Raw genomic sequence first — 18,675 nt, 5'->3', positions numbered from 1 at the left:
CTGGGCCACTCCAGCAGATGTATTTTCTACTGTTGAAGCCATTCTGTTGATTTACTGCTGTGTTTTGGGTCGTTGTCCTGTTGCATCACCCAACTTCTGTTGCGCTTCAATTGGCGGACAGATTGCCTTATATTCTCCTGCAAAATGTCTTGATAAACTTCATTTTTCTGTCTGATAGCTAGCTGTCTAGGCCCTGAGGCAGCAAAGTTGCCCCAAACCGTGATGCTCCCTCCACCATAATTTACAGTTGGGATAAGGTTTTGATGTTGGTGTGCTGTGCCTTTTTTTTCACACATAGGGTTGTGTGTTCCTTCCAAACAACTCAACTGTAGTTTCATCTGTCCACAGATTATTTTTCCAGTAGCGCTGTGGAACATCCAGGTGCACTTTTGTAAACTTCAGACATGCAACAATGTTTTTTTGGGGGGCAGCAGTGGCTTCTTCCGTGGTGTCCTCCCATGAACACCATTCTTGTTCAGTGTTTTACGTATCCTCGAGTCGCCAACAGAGATGTTAGCATGTTCCAGAGATTTCTGTAAGTCTTTAGCTGACACTCTAGGATTCTTCTTAACCTCATTGAGCATTCTGCGTTGTGCTCTTGCAGTCATCTTTGCAGGACGGCCACTCCTAGAGTAGCAACAGTGCTGAACTTTCTCCATTTATAATCACCTGACTCTCAATTTGTCTTACCGTGGACTGATCAACATCAAGGCTTTTAGAGATACTTTTGTAACCCTTTCCAGCTTTATGCAAGTCAACAATTCTTTCTTAGGTCTTCTGAGATCTTGTTTGTTCGAAGCATGGTTCACATCAGGCAATGCTTCTTGTGAATAGCAAACTCAAATTGTGAGGGTTTTTAATAAGGCAGGGCAGCTCTTACCAACATCTCCAATCTTGTAATTGATTGGACTCCAATTAGCTTTTGGAGAAGTCATTAGCCTAGGGGTTCACATACTTTTTACAACATATGCGGTGAATGTTTAAATGTATTCAATATAAGCAAGAAAAATACAATAATTGGTCTTTTATTAATTTAAGCACACTGTGTTTGTCTATTGTTGTGACAGATGAAGATCAGATCAAATTTTATGACCAATTTATGCAGAAATCCAGGTATTTCCAAAGGGTTCACATACTTTTTCTTGCCACTGTATATACATACGTACTCAAAGCTAGCAGTTAACTAAAATGGCAAACAACAGGCAGGCGGGCGGAGACCAGGGAGACAGAGCACACACCGAAACTAAAGTAAGAAAGTAGGCCTATAAATATCTAATAAACTAGAGATTTCACACCATTGACCCCAGTACGTACGTGTGTGTATAGGAATTTACCACAGGGGGACTCAGTTGTAGAAACATCTCAAGGATTATCAATCAAAACAGGATGCACCGGAGCTTATGTAAATAAGGTATTTCTGTTTTTTATTTTTATACGTTTGCATGCATTTCTAAAAAACAGTTTTCACTTTGTCATTATGGGGTGTGTAGATTGAGGCAAAAATGTTGAATCCATTTTAGAATAAAGCTGTAACGTAACAAAATGTGAAATTCTTTCCCAATGCACTGTATGTCTGATTTTAGATATTTGGCTTTATTTTTGCATAATAATATTTTTGCTTAATAATATTTACAAGTTGTCCCTTCTCAGGTTTATAAGAAGTGAGTGCTAAATGCTAACTCCTGTTCATGTACGCTGGTTAGCATAGCTAGCATTCAGAAATCATTGGTGACAATAGATGCTTCAATTCCATTGTTTTGGTCGAGTTTGTTTGACCTCTACCGCATATTGCCACTGTTAGGTTGAAAGCCCAATCTATACACTCTATTTTTATGAGTCCCGCTTCTGCATTGTGCGGTGTGTTGCCCAGGCAACCCAAGACTCTATGCTTTTTTCAGCAAGGTGCAACAAAGTTTATCACGTTAAGAGTCCATGTGAAGGCTGACGCTGACTCAACCGCACAAATGCCCAGCGTCCCATCTTCAGTCAGCTGTTCGTTCCACAATTTTTTTTATTTATTTAAACTGTTATGGCGGCTATTTCATTTTCATGACTGTCTTGGTTATACGGTAATTGTGCCTGCCCTATTCCCGCGTCAATTCTTTCCATTTCATCATTGTCAGCATGTTCATTAAGTATTGGTGTATATGGCCAAAAATCATTAATCTCCAACAGTTTATTTACATGACTGAGGCTTCGACTATATACCACAAACACATCCGCTCTCTTCGCCAGACTGACTTTAATTTCCAATTACAGTTTGAAGAACACGAGTCCAGTGTTAGCTACTTTCTCTGACCTTCGCCTTTTTGAAGGGACAATGTGAAACTCAATGTAGCATAAAGAACAGAGTGCTACGGGTCTGAGAGGAATTTTAAATGGCCACCGACCTGCATCGGGTAATGCACCTTTCACATGTGAAGAATGGCCTGGGTTGGGCCCATACACCGACATTAAGTGGTTTGCTTTGACCCCATCCCAGAGGGATGTAATGAGCGGACGTGGCTCAAGTCCCCACTAATATCTCCGTGATACACCCTGAGCATCGTTGGAATAGGTCTGAAATTGCCTCAAAGGGAGTATTGGAACTGGAATTCTGTTAGTGGTTTGATATTCCTCAAAATGCCCCAGGCTGCTTCTCCCTTTTTGTGTGCAGACGCAGTAGCCTATGCTGTGGTGTGTGCCTGTACGGGTTATGTTTGTCACAGATGTTGCTGCAGACAGGTTGTCCCTGAGATCCTGCCAAGGAGCGCCTCTTGCTGCCGAGCTGACAGAATGAGTCCTGGGTCCCGCTCAGATAATCAGGCTTTCTATCCTCCCCCTCTTTCCCACTCGCTCTCTCGCTCTGTTTATTCACCTATTGGCCGCCTCCTCTCCTGTCCTGCTCTGACAAGTTGTCTCGACAGAGCAAGAACCAGCGATGCTCAGAGCTACAATATATACTCAGAAAATTGCATTTTTGGTCCAAATCTCTGGCTACAAGAATACAGCAAAATATATTTGTTTTTCCCACTAATAATCTCACAAAAAAAGAATTGAGATTTGAAGTTTTTAAATCGTCAAAATGTGAAGGGAGTACATATGTTTTTGGTTTACTTTCAAATGTTTGAGGTAGAAAGATTTGAACATTTTTGTCATGGTTCTGTATTGGTGTTTTGAGGTTAGTTTGAGATCAATGCTAGTCACATTCATTGCTTAGCATGAAATTCCACCATTTGTTTATGTGGATGTGAACTCAGCAAAAAAAATAAGCGTCCCTTTTTCAGGACCCTGTCTTTCAAAGACGATTCGTAAAAATCCAAGTAACTTCACAGATCTTAATTGTTTAAACAAACACTGTTTCCCATGCTTGTTCAATGAACCATAAACCATTAATGAACATGCACCTGTGGAACGGTCGTTAAGACACTAACAGCTTACAGATGGTAGGCAATTAAGGCCACAGTTATGAAAACTTAGGACACTAAAGAGGCCTTTCTGTTGACTCTGGAAAAATACCAAAAGAAAGATGCCCAGGGTCCCTGCTCATCTGTTTGAATGTGCCTTAGGCATGCGGACTGTAGATGTGGCCAGGGCAATAAATTGCAATGTCCGTACTGTGTGACGCCTAAGACAGCCCTACAGAGAGACAGAACGGACAACGGATCGTCCTCGCAGTGGCAGACTACGTGTAACAACACCTGCACAGGATCGGTACATCCGAACATCACACCTGCGGGACAGGTACAGGATGGCAACAACAACTGCCCGAGTTACACCAGGAACGCACAATCCCTCCATCAGTGCTCAGACTGTCCGCAACAGGCTGGACTGAGGTCTTGTAGGCCTGTTGTAAGGCAGGTCCTCACCAGACATCACCGGCAACAACGTTGCCTATGGGCACAAACCCACCGTCACTGGACCAGATAGGACTTGGAAGAAGTGCTCTTCACTGATGAGTCGTGGTTTTGTCTCACCAGGGGTGATGGTCGGATTTGCGTTTATTGTCGAAGGAATGCGCGTGTCACCGAGGCCTGTACTCTGGGGTGGAGGGTCCGTCATGGTCTGGGGCGGTGTGTCACAGCACCATCGAACTGAGCTTGTTGTCATTGCAGGCAATCTCAACGCTGTGCGTTACTGGGAAGACGACATCCTCCCTCGTGTTGTACCCTTCCTGCAGGCTCATCCTGACATGACCCTCCAGCATGATAATGCCACCATCCATACTGCTCATTCTGTGTGTGATTTCCTGCAAGACAGGAATGTCAGTGTTCTGCCATGGCTAGCGAAGAGCCCAGATCTCAATCCAATTGAGCACGCCTGGGACCTGTTGAATCGGAGGGTGAGGGCTAGGGCCATTCCTCCCCAGAAATGTTTGGGAACTTGCAGGTGTCTTGGTGGAAGAGTGGGGTAACATCTCACAGCAAGAACTGGCAAATCTGGTGCAGTCCATGAGGAGAAGATACTGTCTGTTACTTTTTATTTTGATACCCCCCCTGTTCAGGGACACAGGAGTTAGTGACGTGTCTGTGGAACTTGTTCAGTTTGTCTCAGTTGTCGAATCTTACGTTCATACAAATATTTACACATGTTTCAGTTTGAAAATAAAAACAGTTGACAGTGAGAGGATGTTTATTTTATGCTGAGTTTATATAAATGACAAAACCCTCCTATGTTGCAGTGTGGTGCAGCTGGATCCGTCACACACCCCAGAGCCTCGTCATGTCCTGTCCCGTCACTCTCTCCCCATCACCGACATCCACTGTGGCCTGATGGGACCCCAGGCTCGAGTAGCTACTGCATCCCTGGACCAGACAGTCAAGGTGAGCTTTTTCCTTGCATCTTTACTATGCTTGTCCAAAGGGGAATTATTGTGAACTGCCTCTGAGGCTGTCTGTATGAAATCTGGGCTTGTGTATGTAGCACAAAGCTTTTGACTTGCTTAATGGTACATTTCTTTCCAATGAGAATATAATTAATAAAAAATACTCTTTCCATGCCTCAAGCTGTTGGGGTGGAATAGCACAATGCAGTCTGAAGTTTGCGAATGACTGTGGGCTTATACATGCATATTTTATGTCTTCCACTTGTCGTTTTATTATTCACAACATTCTTATTGATTGACATCTGACCTAACGAAGTTCTGACGTGCACTCTAGCGTTGTGATTTATCGTTATTCTAAATGGATACCTATGTGCCTTACCAATGTTGTGTTTTTTTTTTGGGGGGGGCATTTTTATACCAGTGCAATCTTAATTTAAAAACTCTTAAGTTTTGATACTGTTTCGATGAAAAAAACATTAGGCCTTTTGTCTCAGAGCGTCATTTTAACGCTCTTGCAATAGTGTTTTATGTGCTACATTACCCGTAGCATTGGGATTTGTGTTGACTGGAACTGAAGTGGGAGGTGGTAGCCTAGTTTACAGGTCATTCGCATGCAGACATATCGACCAGTCGGAATATCGAAGCTAAATTGTTAGTCCACGCAAGCAGTGTTAGGGGAAAAAAACATGAATATATTGATGAAAGGGTACCTCGCAGACGTGAATCACCATTGGGTCTTAAGTATAATTTTATTTGTTACTCTTTTAACTTGCTAACAATCATTCATGTTTTGTGGCTCAAGTCCCAAAATAGGAAAGCAATTCTCTCTAATCGCATGAAGATACATAAAACAAGATATGCAGTTTTCGACATGCAGAAGATTTGCCAATCACTATCCCATTGTATTAGTTAAAGGCCCAATGCCGCCATTTTTTAAAACCTCACTATCAAATAATATCTGGTTTCCTAACTGTTATAGTTTTACATTTAAAATGGTGAAAAATAGTGTTTTTTAGCAAAAAACTATTTGTCACGCAAGAATTTAGTTAGGACTGTCTGGGAGTGGTCTGAGTTAGGGACCTAATTTGGAATGGCCTAATAGGAGAGACATGTAACGTGAGAACTAGCTGTTATTAGCAAAACCTGCTGAATTTAGAAGTTCCAATGTTGATGGTATTCTTAACCAATAACAATAAGGAAATCATACTGATCGAATTGTTTCACACTGTGCTAGTTTCATCAGCTGTAGTACAAATATGAAACAGGAAATTGGAATTTTGACCACACTGGGCCTTTAAAGATAATTGCTTAACCTCTTGCGCCGAGCCATCCCGGATCCGGTATCGTGACTACAGCCTCAAGCTCATTACCATAACGCAACGTTAACGATTTCTAAAAATCGCAAATGAAATGAAATAAATATGCCTGCTCTCAAGCTTAGCCTTTTCTTAACAACACTGTCATCTCAGCTTTTCAAAATATGCTTTTGAACCATAGAAAATCAATCATTTGTGTAAGAGTGTTGATGGCTAGCTTAGCATTTAGCGTAGCATTTAGCACGCAACATATTCACAAAAACCAGCAAAGGAATCAAATAAAATAATTTACCTTTGAAGAACTTCAGATGTTTCAATGAGGAGACTCTCAGTTACATAGCAGATGTCCAGTTTTTCCTGAAAGATTCTTTGTGTAGGACAAATCGCTCTGTTTTGTTACTACACATTTGGCTACCGAAACGAACCGAAAATTCAGTCACCTAAACGTCAAACTTTTTTCCGAATTAACTCCATAATATCGACCGAAACATGGCAAACGTTGTTTGAATCAATCCTCAAGGTGTTTTGTCAAATATCTCTAAATTGATATGCCGTTCGTGGAGGCATGGTTTTTCTTAGAATCCCATGGAAAAATACCAGCAGCTGAGTTTTGCGCACCAATTTCCACGCAGGACACCGTGCGGACACTTGGCAAATGTAGTCTCTTATGGTCAATCTTCCAATGATATGCCTGCAAATACGTCACAATGCTCCAGACCCCTTGGGAAACGATAGAAAGGGTAGGCTCATTCCTGTCGCATTCACAGCCATATAAGGAGATAATGCAAAACGTAGCCTCAGAAATCCTGTTCATTTCCTGGTTGCAGAAACATCTTGGTTTTGCCTGAAGCTTTTGTTCTAGGGCACTCACAGTGAAAATCTTTGCAGTTCTGGAGTGTTTTCTTTCCAAAGCTATCAATTCCATGCATAGTCGAGCATCTTTTCGTGACAAAATATTGCGCTTAAAACGGGCATGTCTTTTTATCCAAAAATGAAATACTGCCCCTAGAGTCTGAAGAGACCTTTCTTATTTACTGTTGCATTATCACATGAATTGATCAAATGTTTTTGTCCAATTTAAAACAAAGAATAATAATCTTGTATTGGGCCTCTAAAGTTAATGATATTTCCTCCTTTTACCTCATTTATATAACTGGATTTGTTATCCCTTTGGAAAATATAAATATACGGTTTGAAATTGAAGAAAATATCTATTTTTATAAATGTGAATAATTTTTATTTGGCGTACCCTCCACGGCATTGCGTGTACCCCTGGTAGTACCTGAACTCGAGAAACAAAATCGATACCACACTGACGGTTGTGAAAATTGTTAAGCCATGTTTGAAGACCACAGCAGTTTTGCGCAAAGAGGGGCAAAGTCGGAAGGAAAAACTACAAGGGGGATTATCCAAGGAACTGAATAACACCCGATTTGTCTGGATTCAACATCAATGAACCCCCATATCAGTCATTGATGCTCGTGAGTCCTGCCATTGCTTAATTTCCTTCACAGTTCTGCCTGTCATTCTTACCCACTGAACATGTAACTTTTTGAACAACACCATTCTGACATCATATATTTTTTGAGTAAGCATGCGGAAAGACTGGAGCAACACTTCAATGACGCAGTGTACCAAAAATATTTTTTTTCTGCTCCTTTTGAATTTGCACTGACAGGATTTGAAGTAATCAGGCTTGTAAAATGCGAATGGAGACATGGCAGATCCAAGGGCTGGTGGCATTTGATGGCTACTGTAGCTCTGTGAGGACGCTATTGGATGAGCTGACGGTTGACAAGCCATTCGATCAAGGGAGCCTGAGTTGTGACGGGTTGGAGGCCTGTGACGTACCAGATCGTGTGTGCTAAGGTTTCCATTACACGGAACCCAAACAGGCTGCGCGCGTGCGCCATCGTGCGTAAATTTATTTTGTCCCCCCACACCAAACGTGATGACAACACGCTTGTTAAAATATCAAAACAAACTCTGAACCAATTATATTAATTTGGGGACAGGTCGAAAAGCATTACACTTATTGCAATTTAGCTAGTTAGCTTGCACTTGCTAGCTAATTTGTCCTATTTAGCTAGCTTGCTGTTGTTAGCTAATTTGTCCTGGTATATAAACATTGAGTTGTTATTTTACCTGAAATGCACAAGGTTCTCTACTCCGCCAATTATTCCACACATAAAACGGTCAACCGAATCGTTTCTAGTCATCTCGTTTCCTTACAGGTTTTTTCTTCTCTTGACTTTATATTGTGATTGGCTTTCATAAATTAGGTGCATTACCGCCACTGACCTCGTTCATCTTTCAGTCACCCACATGGGTATAACCAATGAGGAGATGGCACATGGGTACCTGCTTCAATAAACCAATGAGGAGATGGGAGAGGCAGGATTTGCAGCCTATCTGCGTCACAAATAGAACTGACTTCTATTTTAGCCCTGGCAACGCAGATGCTCATTGGCGCAATAATTGAATAATATAGATTTCTAAAATTATTTTGTGATGCTCGTGCACGCGACGTGAGCGTTGAAGTCAGCCGGACATTTGATCGGCAACTCTTTAATTTACCAGGCATTTGAGAAATGTATCTGACCCATATGCATTGGGTGCATAACCTGACTAGGGCATCCACCCATGGTGTTCAGAATGACAGAAATCACATTTAGAATATGGTAATTAACAAAACATGCAAGTCAAGTATGCAACGATGTGCTGTTCTTACCAAATTCTGATGTGCACTTTGAACAGTTTAGAATAACTGTCCTCATTTACTTTTCCTCAGCCAACAAGACAAGTAACCAACAGCATGATCACTGGCCTATGTCAACCTACTACAGTAGAAACGTTTAGGCTACCTATTCTATTGGTCAGTTTGTCGAGAAAGAAATGGCATATTCTGGGACAGTTGTGGGACGATCAATCCCAAATTCATACAACCAGTAGGTGTCGGCTACATAAAAAAAGCAATGAGTCTGATGCAACCAATCATAACGTTTAGCTTAAAATATTGATGAACTATTATTTCTTCACATTACAAGCACAGCAATGCCCACATGGCAGCAGGCTACACATGAATAGTCGTTCTAAAATCCAATTAGGATGAAAACACCATTGTCAAACGGGCACAGCACATGCAAGTGGTTTAGAAAGAGGAGATTTAATATGCTACTTTGAAGCAAGGTAAGACATGCCTCATATGTATTAAAAAGTACAGATTTCAAACTATCACCAACTCATTGCATAGTGGTATCTGACGCAATGATGAAGCCTGCCTTCCGTTGCCATTTGATGCCCCGTTCAAAACAACTGGGAACTCGGAAATATCCAACGTCAGTGCTTTCAAGACCACTGGGAACAAGGATTTTTTTTCTCAACATGATTTCACAATGGGATATGCAATGGGTGCCAATTTTATTTAAATGTAAATAGTACCCTCAAAATACCAGTCTCAACAGGGAAGAGGCGACTCCAGGATGCAGTGTTAATGTTGTAAATGACTATTGTAGCTGGAAACAGCTGATGGAAAAAATATATATATATATATTTACTTATTTTATGGAATATCTACATAGGCGTACAGAGGCCCATTTATCAGCAACCACCACTCCTGTGTTCCAATGGCACGTTGTTAGCTAATCCAAGTTTATAATTTTAAAAGGCTAGTTGATCATTCAGAAAACTCTTTTGCAATTATGTTAGCACAGCAGAAAACTGTTGTGCTGATTTAAAGAAGCTTTAAAACTGACCTTCTTTAGACTAGTTGAGTATCTGGGGCATCAGCATTTATGGGTTCGATTACGGGCTCAAAATGGGCAGAAACAAAGACCTTTCTTCTGAAACTCGTCAGTCTATTCTGGTTCTGAGAAATGAAGGCTATCCCATCCAAGAAATTGCCAAGAAACTGAAGAGCTCGTACAACGCTGTGTACTACTCCCTTCACAGAACAAACTGGCTCTAACCAGAATAGAAAGAGGAGTGGGAGGCCCCGGTGCACAACTGAGTACATTAGTGTCTAGTTTGAGAAACAGACGCCTCACAAGTCCTCAACTGGCAGCTTAAATAAATAGTACCAGCAAAACACCAGTCTCAACGTCAACAGTGAAGAGGTGACTCCGGGATGTTGATCTTCTAGGCTCTTCACTGTTAAACACCCTTTGGAGAGCCCTGCTGTTGTGGGAGGTGCAGCTGCCGTACCAGGCAGTGATACAGCCCGACAGGATGCTCTCAATTGTGCATCTGTAAAAGTTTGAGGATTTCAGCTGACAAGCCACATTTCTTCAGCCTCCCCAGGTTGAAAAGTGCTGTTGCGCCTTCTTCACCACAATGTATGTGTGGGTGGACCATTTCAGTTAGTCCGTGATGTATACGCCGAGGAACTTAAAACCTTCCACCTTCTCCACTGTTTTCCCATCGATGTGGATGGGGGGGGGGGGTGATCCCTCTGCTGTTTTCTGAAGTCCACAATTTTGTTTTGTTGACATTAAGTGAGCTGTGGCTTTCATGACACCACACTCAGCCTACAGGGAGGAGGTGAGGTCACTGTCTCGTCATTGTTGGTAATGAGGCCTACTACTGTTGTCGTCTGAACTTGATGATTGAGTTGGAGGTGTGCATGGCGACACTGTCATGGGTGAACAGGGAGTACAGGAGGGAGCTGAGCACGCACCCTTGTGGGGCCACAGTGTTGAGGGTCAGCGAAGTGGAGATATTGTTTCCTACCTTCACCACCTGGGGGCGGCCCGTCAGGAAGTCCAGGACCCAGTTGCACAGGGCGCAGTTGAGACCCAGGGCCTCAAGCTAATGATGAGCTTGGAGGGGACTCTTGTTTCTGAGCTGTAGTCAATGAACAGCATTCTTACGTAGGTATTCCTCTTGTCCAGATGGAAAAGGGTAGTGTTTAGTGTGATGGCGATTGCATCGTCTGTGGACCTATTGGAGTGGTTCACAAATTTAAGTGGGTCTAGGGTGTCAGGTATATGATGGTGGAGGAGATACAATCCTTGACTAGTCTCTCAAAGCACTTGATGACAGAAGTGAGTGCTATGGGGTGATAGTAATTTAGTTCAGTTACCGTTGCCGCCTTGGGTACAGGAACAATGGTGGCCAACTTGAAGCATGTCGGGGACAGCAGACTGGGATAGGGAGAGAGTGAATATGTCCATGAACACAGCAGCCAGCTGGTCTGTGCATGGTCTGAGGACGCGGCTATAGATGCCGGTAGCCTTGAGGGTTAACACGTTTAAATGTCTTTCCTTCTCCGTGGTCCACCTGAGTGAGCCCACAGTCCTTGGTGTTACTGTTTTTTCCTCAAAGCGGACAGAGAAGGTGTTTAGTCTGTAGACTCTGCCACATACGTCTCTGGTCTGATCCTTTGAATTGCGACTCCACTTTGTCTCTACTGACATTTTGCTTGTTTGATTACCTTGTGGAGGGAATAACTACACTGTTTGTATTCGGCCATATTCCCTGTCACCTTTCTATGGTTAAATGCTGTGGTTCGCAGTTTCAGTTTCTATCCACAGTTTCTGGTTTGGGTAGGTTTTAATAGTTAGTGTGTATAACATCTCCGACACACTTCCTTATAAACTCACTCACCGAATCAGCGTATAAATCGATATTATTCTCCGAGGCTACCCGGAACATATCCCAGTCCGCTTGATCAAAATAATTTTGAAGTATGGATTCCGATTGGTCAGACCAGCGTTGTCACGGGTACATCCTGTTTGAGTTTCTGCCTATAGGAAGGGAGGAGCAAAATAGAGCCGTGGTCAGATTTCCTGAAAGGAGGGCGGGGGAGGGCCTTGTATGCATTGCGGAAGTTTAGAGTAGCAGTACTAGTGTTTTGCCAGCGTGCTATAGTCAATATGCTGATAGAATTTAGGTAGCCTTGTTCTCAAATTTGCTTTGTTAAAATCCCCAGCTATAATAAATGCAGCCTCAGGATATATAGTTTCCAGTTTGCCTAATGTCCAGTGAAGTTCCTTGAAGGCTGTCATGGTATCGGCTTGAGGGGAGAATACATGGCTGTGATAATAACCGAAGATAATTCTCTTGGGAGATTATACGTCGGCATTTGATTGTGAGGAATTCTAGGGTTCCAGGTGAACAAAGGACGTGAGTTCCTGTATGTTCTTACATTTACACCATGAGTCTTTAATCATGAAACATACACACACCCTGCCTGATTGGGCATCCATTTTGATCAGTAATGTGTTTTTTTCTCTGCAGTAAAGCCTGCAAGGTCCATGCACATTAACAGGCCAGTAATATGGTGCATTTATTTCAGGTTGTATCTGCTAACAGAAACATGCTAATGCGTGGATTTCTAGGGGCACGCATATGAATTATGAGAATGCGGGAGCGCGGAGGAAGATATACAGTGGGGGGAAAAAGTATTTAGTCAGCCACCAATTGTGCAAGTTCTCCCACTTAAAAAGATGAGAGGCCATCATAGGTACGTACACTTCAACTATGACAGACAAAATTAGGAAAAAAATCCAGAAAAATTCATAAAAAATCCTACGATGTGATTATTTGCAAATTATGGTGGAAAATAAGTATTTGGTCACCTACAAACAAGCAAGATTTCTGTCTCTCATAGACCTGTAACTTCTTCTTTAAGAGGCTCCTCTATCCTCCACTCATTACCTGTATTAATGGTAAATATAAAATAATATAATAATAATATATGCCATTTAGCAGACGCTTTTATCCAAAGCGACTGTTTGAACTTGTTATCAGTATAAAAGACACCTGTCCACAACCTCAAACAGTCACACTCCAAACTCCACTATGGCCAAGACCAAAGAGCTGTCAAAGGACACCAGAAACAAAATTGTAGACCTGCACCAGGCTGGGAAGACTGAATCTGCAATAGGTAAGCAGCTTGGTTTGATGAAATCAACTGTGGGAGCAATTATTAGGAAATGGAAGACATACAAGACCACTGATAATCTCCCTCGATCTGGGGCTCCACGCAAGATCTCACCCCGTGGGGTCAAAATGATCACAAGAACGGTGAGCAAAAATCCCAGAACCACACGGGGGGACCTAGTGAATGACCTGCAGAGAGCTGGGACCAAAGTAACAAAGCCTACCATCAGTAACACACTACACCGCCAGGGACTCAAATCCTGCAGTGCCAGATGTGTCCCCCTGCTTAAGCCAGTACATGTCCAGGCCCCTCTGAAGTTTGCTAGAGAGCATTTGGATGATCCAGAAGAAGATTGGGAGAATGTCATATGGTCAGATGAAACCAAAATATTACTTTTTGGTAAAAACTCAACTCGTCGTGTTTGGAGGACAAAGAATGCTGAGTTGCATCCAAAGAACACCATATCTACTGTGAAGCATGGGGGTGGAAACATCATGCTTTGGGGCTGTTTTTCTGCAAAGGGACTGATCTGTGTAAAGGAAAGAGTGAATGGGGCCATGTATCGTGAGATTTTGAGTGAAAGCCTCCTTCCATCAGCAAGGGCATTGAAGATGAAACGTGGCTGGGTCTTTCAGCATGACAATGATCCCAAACACACCGCCCGGGCAAAGGAGTGGCTTCGTAAGAAGCATTTCAAGGTCCTGGAGTGGTCTAGCCAGTCTCCAGATCGCAACCCCATAGAAATTTTTTGGTGGGAGTTGAAAGTCTTTGTTGCCCAGCAACAGCCCCAAAACATCACTGCTCTAGAGGAGATCTGCATGGAGGAATGGGCCAAAATACCAGAAACAGTGTGTGAAAACCTTGTGAAGACTTACAGAAAACGTTTGACCTCTGTCATTGCCAACAAAGGGTATATAACAAAGTATTGAGAAACCTTTGTTATTGACCAAATACTTATTTTCCACCATAATTTGCAAATAAATACATTAAAAAGCCTACAATGTGATTTTCTGGATTTCTTTCCCCCCTCATTTTGTCTGTCATAGTTGAAGTGTACCTATGATGAAAATTACAGGCCTCTCATCTTTTTAAGTAGGAGAACATGCACAATTGGTGGCTGACTAAATACTTTTTTGCCCCACTGTATCCATAGTTTCCACGCTTTGGCTTCTGTGTTTTATATTGTTTTTGAAAATGTGTAAATAATGCCTGCTCTAGAATGCCCTTTGTACCAATCAGAATCAAGTATTCAACAATGCTATGTTATAAACACAAACAATTTTCTTCTGTACAAAACAATTATTCATCTCGTTTCTCTCCATCATAGAAATGTGGTTTGTTACTTGTCATCTTTTGTCTGAAGTGTATTGAAAAAACCTAAAAACCTTCTGCCACCTGCAGTTTGCTCCGGTCGTAAAGGCATATTGTAATGCAAATATTAAGTGATGCTATGTATAGGGAGCGAGGCAACACAGGCCCTGGTGCTCTGTGTGTTTGATGTCTGTGTCTCTCTCCCCTCTCCCTTCATCCCCCAGTGTGTGGATGAGCTTCTGGAGCGTGTGTGTCCCCAACGCAGGGCATCAACTACTCTGATTAGCTTTTGACTCCTGTGCTGAGTGACTGACTGATATCCAGCGCCTCATTGAGAAATCACTCCCAGGCTTTTATTTAGCCAGCCAGACAGTGTTCCTATTGATTTGTAACGGCAGGGCCGTCTTTGCAAATATAGAAAAAAAATCTTTTTGAGGTCATAGAATTACTCTAGAGTCTAGACAATATATTGCATTGGCGCGTACTGTAAATAGGTCCACAATTCTTGAGGCTCCTGGTTTTGAAATGGGCACTAATGCAATGGAAGACAATATAGCCACAATGGAAATCAACCTGTTAAAATGATCAGCCCTTTACACAGGCATCAATAATGAATGCCACTGGATTATGAATTTAATTAAGAAGATGTCATCTAAACCCTGATCAATATGATTAATCAGTCATGCTCCCGCAGGGTATTTCTCCCATGTGTTTGTGATACTTACTTGAGCTCTCAGAAATGGTAGATAATCTGCTAAAGCCTCATACCTAGCCTCCACATCACGTCAGGTAATTCATACCCTCCTGTCTACTGCATTAATCTAATCTACTGAAGGCTAGATTATATTTCCATACAATATATAGGACCACGGTCACAGCTATGCCTTATCTTTATGCAATCAAAAGAATAACTGATAAGTGCCTTTAATAATTTTTAATGCACCTCTCTAGTTACTTGGTTTTGGAGTCTATTTTTATGGCCAAAAGTAGGAGGCAGTTGAGTTGGCATTTTGAGCAAGCATTCTCAATGTTTTAATATATCAAAAACAAATAAAATCATGTTGAATAATAAAACATCTCAGCATTCTCACCCTGCAGCCAGGAAGTAAGCCGAGAGCTAGTGCTTTGGTTGACCAAAACATCGACTGGCTTTTGCACCGACTTCACACGCTATAGGTGTAATTGGGATTGCTGATATGTTGGTGCTGCACTTATTCCGTTGCACAGCCTTGCACGAACACGTGATCTTTTGCTAAGGTATGAAGCTATGGTTGCAGTTATGACGGCATGCAGACTTGGATGTGAATCATGTATTCTCATCTCTGGAATGCATTCCTGTTAAATTAGGTCAACCCCTCCTCAAAATCCAATTAAGTTAATATACATTCAATGCATTGGGAAATGTATACAAACAACCTCCATTTTTTAAAAGCCACACAGCACTGTGTTAAACTCAATATGCATTCTGTAGTGACTTAATTACTATTAGTATCAGACACATTGTGTCAACGATCAGTACAGTGAAAATGTCCACAATATTTACCTGCCTGTAAGCTATTTCTTCTGACTGAGCCCCCCACCATTCATTAAAAAAGTAGCAGTATCCAGTTATACCTAATGAGATTTGATCCTATATAGTGAGAGAGGGGTACAGAGTTCACATTGTTCGTTCTGTTCTACAGTGCATTTGGAAAGTATTCAGTCCCCTTTTTCCATGTTTTGTTACATTACAGCCGTATTCTAAAATGGATTAAATAACAATCAATCTACCCACAACACAGCACAACAAAATGAAAATAGGTTTTTACACATTTTTGCTAACTTTATAAAAAATGTAAATACCTTATTGAAATAAGTATTCAGACCCTTTGTTTTGAGACTTGAAACTGAGATCAGGTGCATCCTGTTTCCATGGATCACCCTTGAGGTGTTTCTACAACTTGATTGGAGTCCACCTGCGGTGAATTCAATTTATTGGACATGATTTGGAAAGGCACACACCAGTTTATATAAGGTTCCGCAGTTGACATTGCATGTCGGAGCAAATACCAAGCCACGAGGTCGAAGGAATTGTCTGTAGAGCTCCGAGACAGGATTGTGACGAGGCACAGATTTGGGAAAGGGTACAAAAGAAATTGGGCAGCATTTGAAGATTCCCAAGAACACCGTGGCCTCCATCATTCTTAAATGCATACGTTTGGAACCACCAACACTCTTCCTAGAGCTGGCTGCCCAGCCAAACTAAGCAATTGATGGAGAAGGGCCTTGGTCAGGGAGTTGACCAAGAATCCGATAGTCACTCTGACAGAGCTCCAGAGTTCCTCTGTGGAGATGGGAGAACCTTCCAGAAGGACACATCTCTGCAACACTCCACCAATCAGGCCTTTATGGTAGAGTTGCTAGACGGAAGCCACTCCTCAGTAAAAGACACATGACAGTCCGCTTAGTTTGCCAAAAGGCACCTAAGGACTCTCCCAACATGAGAAACAAGATTCTCTTATCTGATGAACAATTTGGCCTGAATGCCAAGTCTGGAGGAAACCTCGCACCATCCCTACAGTGAAGCATGGTGGTGGCAGTATCATGCTGTGGGGATGTTTTTCAGTGGCAGGGACTGGGAGACTAGTCAGGATCGAGGGAAAGGTGAACAGAAGAAAGTAGAGATCCTTAATGAAGGTTCAACTTCTGACAGAACAACGACCCTAAGCACACAGACAAGACAACGCAGGAGTGGCTTTGGGACAAGTCTCGTTGTCCTTGAGTGGCCCAGCAAGATCCCGGACTTGAACCCGATCTAAAATCTCCGGAGAGACCTGAAAATAGCTGTGCAGCGACACACCCCAGCCAGCCTGGCAGAGCTTGAGAGAAACTCTCCAATTACAGGTGTGCCATGCTTGTAGCGTCAGACCCAAGAAGACTCGAGGTTGTAATCGCTGCCAAAGGTGCTTCAACAAAGTGCTGAGTAAAGGGTCTGAATACTTATGTAAATGTGATATTTAAGGTTAAACATTGTTTAAAAAATATAAAAAATAACATTTTCTAAACCCGCTTTTGCGTTTTCATTATGGGGTATTGTGTGAGGGGAAAAACGATTTTAAACATTTTAGTATAAGGCTGTAATGTAACAAAATGTGGAAAAAGTCAAGGGTGTTCGGAATATTTTCCAAAGGCACTGTATCTCCAAGATGAAGAGTTGTGTTACAAATGATCTGTTAACGTCATCAGGCACCTGCTCTGAGCTGGAAATCATTTTGAACAATGTCCCTGCCCATGACTTGTTCAAAAGTATTTTTTTTACAGGATGTACAGTATTTTATTCAGCAGTTGGGTCACATGCAATCTAAATGCTTGTAGCTCATGTCCAATAGCAAAACAAATGTCCAGCAAAACAAAATGGAAATACTACCTCCTTCAAATGTTTTCAAGTGATGCAATTGCAGCTCTTTTCACAGTCATCGTAGTTGTTTAACATGCAACTTGTCGGTCAATCCATTATATTCCATAGTGTGAAGTGATTTAGCCCATATTGTATAGATATAACCATAGTTTAATAAATTACAGAGTGGGGCTCTGATAATTCTGACTCACCTTTCCTCCCCAGTGGTTTATATTTAATTGACAGGCGTGGGTTGTCTCCTTCCATCTCTCTTCTTCTTTCATCTTGAAAGTCTCATGTCCCCCGTGGCAGTTGGAACAGCCCACCAGCTTCAGAACAACTTTTTTTTTATTAGGCTAATCTTTTGACTTCATATTTAGGTTCACCAAACATTTTCATACTTAAGATTTTCTGCATGGCTCAATGTAACACAGAGTCCTTACTTACCACTTTCCATCTATAATTCTAAAGTTTGATTTATTGTAGCATGTTTTGGCTAAGTCAATAGTTTCCCTTCATGACGAATAGCTGGCAAACAATTTCCATTAGAATAAATGCATGAGTAAATTGTAAATCCAGAACATTCACTTTTGTCTTACTCGTGCTTAACTTTAACGCCATTCCTACACCATCCATTTGGGTTATATAATTCAAATGGACTGCTTTTCATCACCTCTGCCATTTGCAGTAAATCAACTTAGCACAAGAAACAACTTTTAAAATACTCAACTTTCAAGCCTCTCAACAGATGAGAATATCCTTCATACACGTGTTTCATTCAAATATATAACTTGAAATCAGTAGACAATATGCATGCACATAATGCTATTCAAAGTCTACCTCACTTATATTGAGTCTCATTGTGCAGGATGCCATGTCTGGCTCTCTTTTGCTCAATTCTATTACGTCTTCACTGCATACCAAATTTGTCAGCGGCTCGGAGTGTCATGTTCAATATCATCAGCTGCTCTATAGATTCCAGGCT

At 41.8% G+C, this 18,675-nt stretch overlaps 1 protein-coding gene across 1 annotated transcript in view; it reads left to right on the top strand.

The window, feature by feature from the left end:
• The window catches only part of wdr18 (WD repeat domain 18), a 92,390-nt gene that overhangs the window by 18,823 nt on the left and 54,892 nt on the right, over positions 1-18,675 (top strand). Inside the window, exon 4 of the mRNA XM_035776935.2 lies at positions 4,661-4,802. Coding sequence (XP_035632828.1) covers positions 4,661-4,802 — 142 coding nt within the window. The remainder of the gene's footprint in view (positions 1-4,660; positions 4,803-18,675) is intronic.

Source organism: Oncorhynchus keta, chromosome 1, assembly GCF_023373465.1.
Source record: "Oncorhynchus keta strain PuntledgeMale-10-30-2019 chromosome 1, Oket_V2, whole genome shotgun sequence".
In the NCBI taxonomy this organism is placed as follows: Eukaryota; Metazoa; Chordata; class Actinopteri; order Salmoniformes; family Salmonidae; genus Oncorhynchus; species Oncorhynchus keta.
Note: the sequence above shows the minus strand (reverse complement) of the source record. Positions and strands in the feature narration are given on the sequence as shown.